Here is a 1,566-nt window from a genome sequence, read left to right on the forward strand (position 1 = left end):
TTTTATAAGTAAAACTTGTGCTCTTTAATGGGGCAGTTATAAAATGCTTCACGTATGTATACGGTATAAATTCCATAGCTCTCATGTTCTTACCACCACCTCCCAAGCATCGTCGTGAAAGCTGCCCACCGTGAGGGCCAAAGCTCCCAGCAAGACTGGGCGTCCCAGCACCACCCCCATCCCTCCATAAGCCACCTCCCCCTCCCCGCCATTTAAGTCACAAAAAGGCAACTTCACCCGCTTTTCCAATTGAGGTTTATTCCAGAGCAGTGCTGCAGCCATGCGGACTCAGAACCCAGTCCATTTCTAGAACACCAGTAACAGCTTCCTCTCCCTCCACCCACAGGCAGAGGAACAGAAGTTACTGCCCAGCTGTGCGTCTAGACTTTTGAGGAATCCAGAACACAGCCCTGGAGCCGGGCCAGTTGTGTCCATGACTCAGCCATTCCCTGCACTGCAGACGGAAAGGAAACGGTGACGGATTGCCCTGCAGCCCAGGTCACATAGTGTGGCTGTGGGTCTCCCTCCTGGCCCTGCGGCTCTGCTCAGACCCACACGGGCAGCCACCATCACCTCCGCATACAGCAGAGGGACGCAGATGACACTCGGGTCACCCGGCCGTGAGAGCGGCGAGAACCCTGAACCTCCACGTGATGCCCTCACCACGTAGGGTCCTGCCCCACCTGCTGGAGCAGCCGAGCGAGGACAGTTAACCCTGGGCCGGGCCAAAGTCCTTCCACTGGGGGCGTCACCCTGAAGAGGCTGAAACTGATCCTTCGGGGAAAACAGCCACTCACATGGACCAGGGCTGCGTGTGCCGGGCACCGTGCTGCGTGTGGGCATTCTGTCCTCATAACCCTCAGGTAGGTCGTACCATTGTCCCCATGTGACCGGCTCCAGAGTGAAGCCACACAGCTGCCTAAGGTCTCAAAGCTACAAAGTGACAGGGACAAGCAACGTAGGGGCTCAAAGGTCTGTATGACCTGAGCTTTCAGCGACCCCAGTGCCCCAAATCGCCCCTTAGTGAACAAGGAAACGGGTGGGGGGTGAAATTTGGGGAAAACCCAGCCACCACGGTGATTACCAACCAAAGTGCCTGAAGGAGGGCGGGCTCCCTCACCACTGCCCCACGGACATGCACCCCACTCCTCCCGGGGGCGGGAAGTGACAGCCAGGGACAGTCCCTTGGCACCGACCCTGCTCCCACGGGGCTGTAGCTGGTCCACCTGACATTCATGGCGTCTATAAAGTGCCATCAGCAAAACCAGGGGCTGAGGGGTGACTACAGCCTGGAAAGAGGGCTGCGAGTCAGGAACGGAAGTCAGGACAGACGATCCCCACTCCTCAGACCAGGTGACATGCCCAGTGCCCGCCTGGGCACTCCTGACTGGAGGCCACCCCACGCCTCTCCCCCCTCACGCCCTCCTGTCCTGCGTCGCCCCCTGCCCCCCGCTGGAGCCCGGGCCCAGGTCCTCGGGCCAGTACTGGTCCTGCATGTACTCCTCCACGTCCACACTGTTGTCAGGCTGCCTGTCCTCGGGCCGGGTCCAGAGGCGGCTGGCCTCC

At 59.8% G+C, this 1,566-nt stretch overlaps 1 protein-coding gene across 1 annotated transcript in view; it reads right to left on the bottom strand.

The window, feature by feature from the left end:
• Window positions 1–238: 238 nt before the first annotated feature.
• The window catches only part of AEN (apoptosis enhancing nuclease), a 4,593-nt gene continuing 3,265 nt past the window's right edge, over window positions 239–1,566 (bottom strand). The window contains exon 3 of the mRNA XM_015569114.1: window positions 239–1,562. Within this exon, the coding sequence (XP_015424600.1) occupies window positions 1,416–1,562 (147 nt within the window). The 3' untranslated portion in view covers window positions 239–1,415. The remainder of the gene's footprint in view (window positions 1,563–1,566) is intronic.

Source organism: Myotis davidii, unplaced genomic scaffold (genome assembly GCF_000327345.1).
Source record: "Myotis davidii unplaced genomic scaffold, ASM32734v1 scaffold164, whole genome shotgun sequence".
Classification (NCBI taxonomy): Eukaryota; Metazoa; Chordata; class Mammalia; order Chiroptera; family Vespertilionidae; genus Myotis; species Myotis davidii.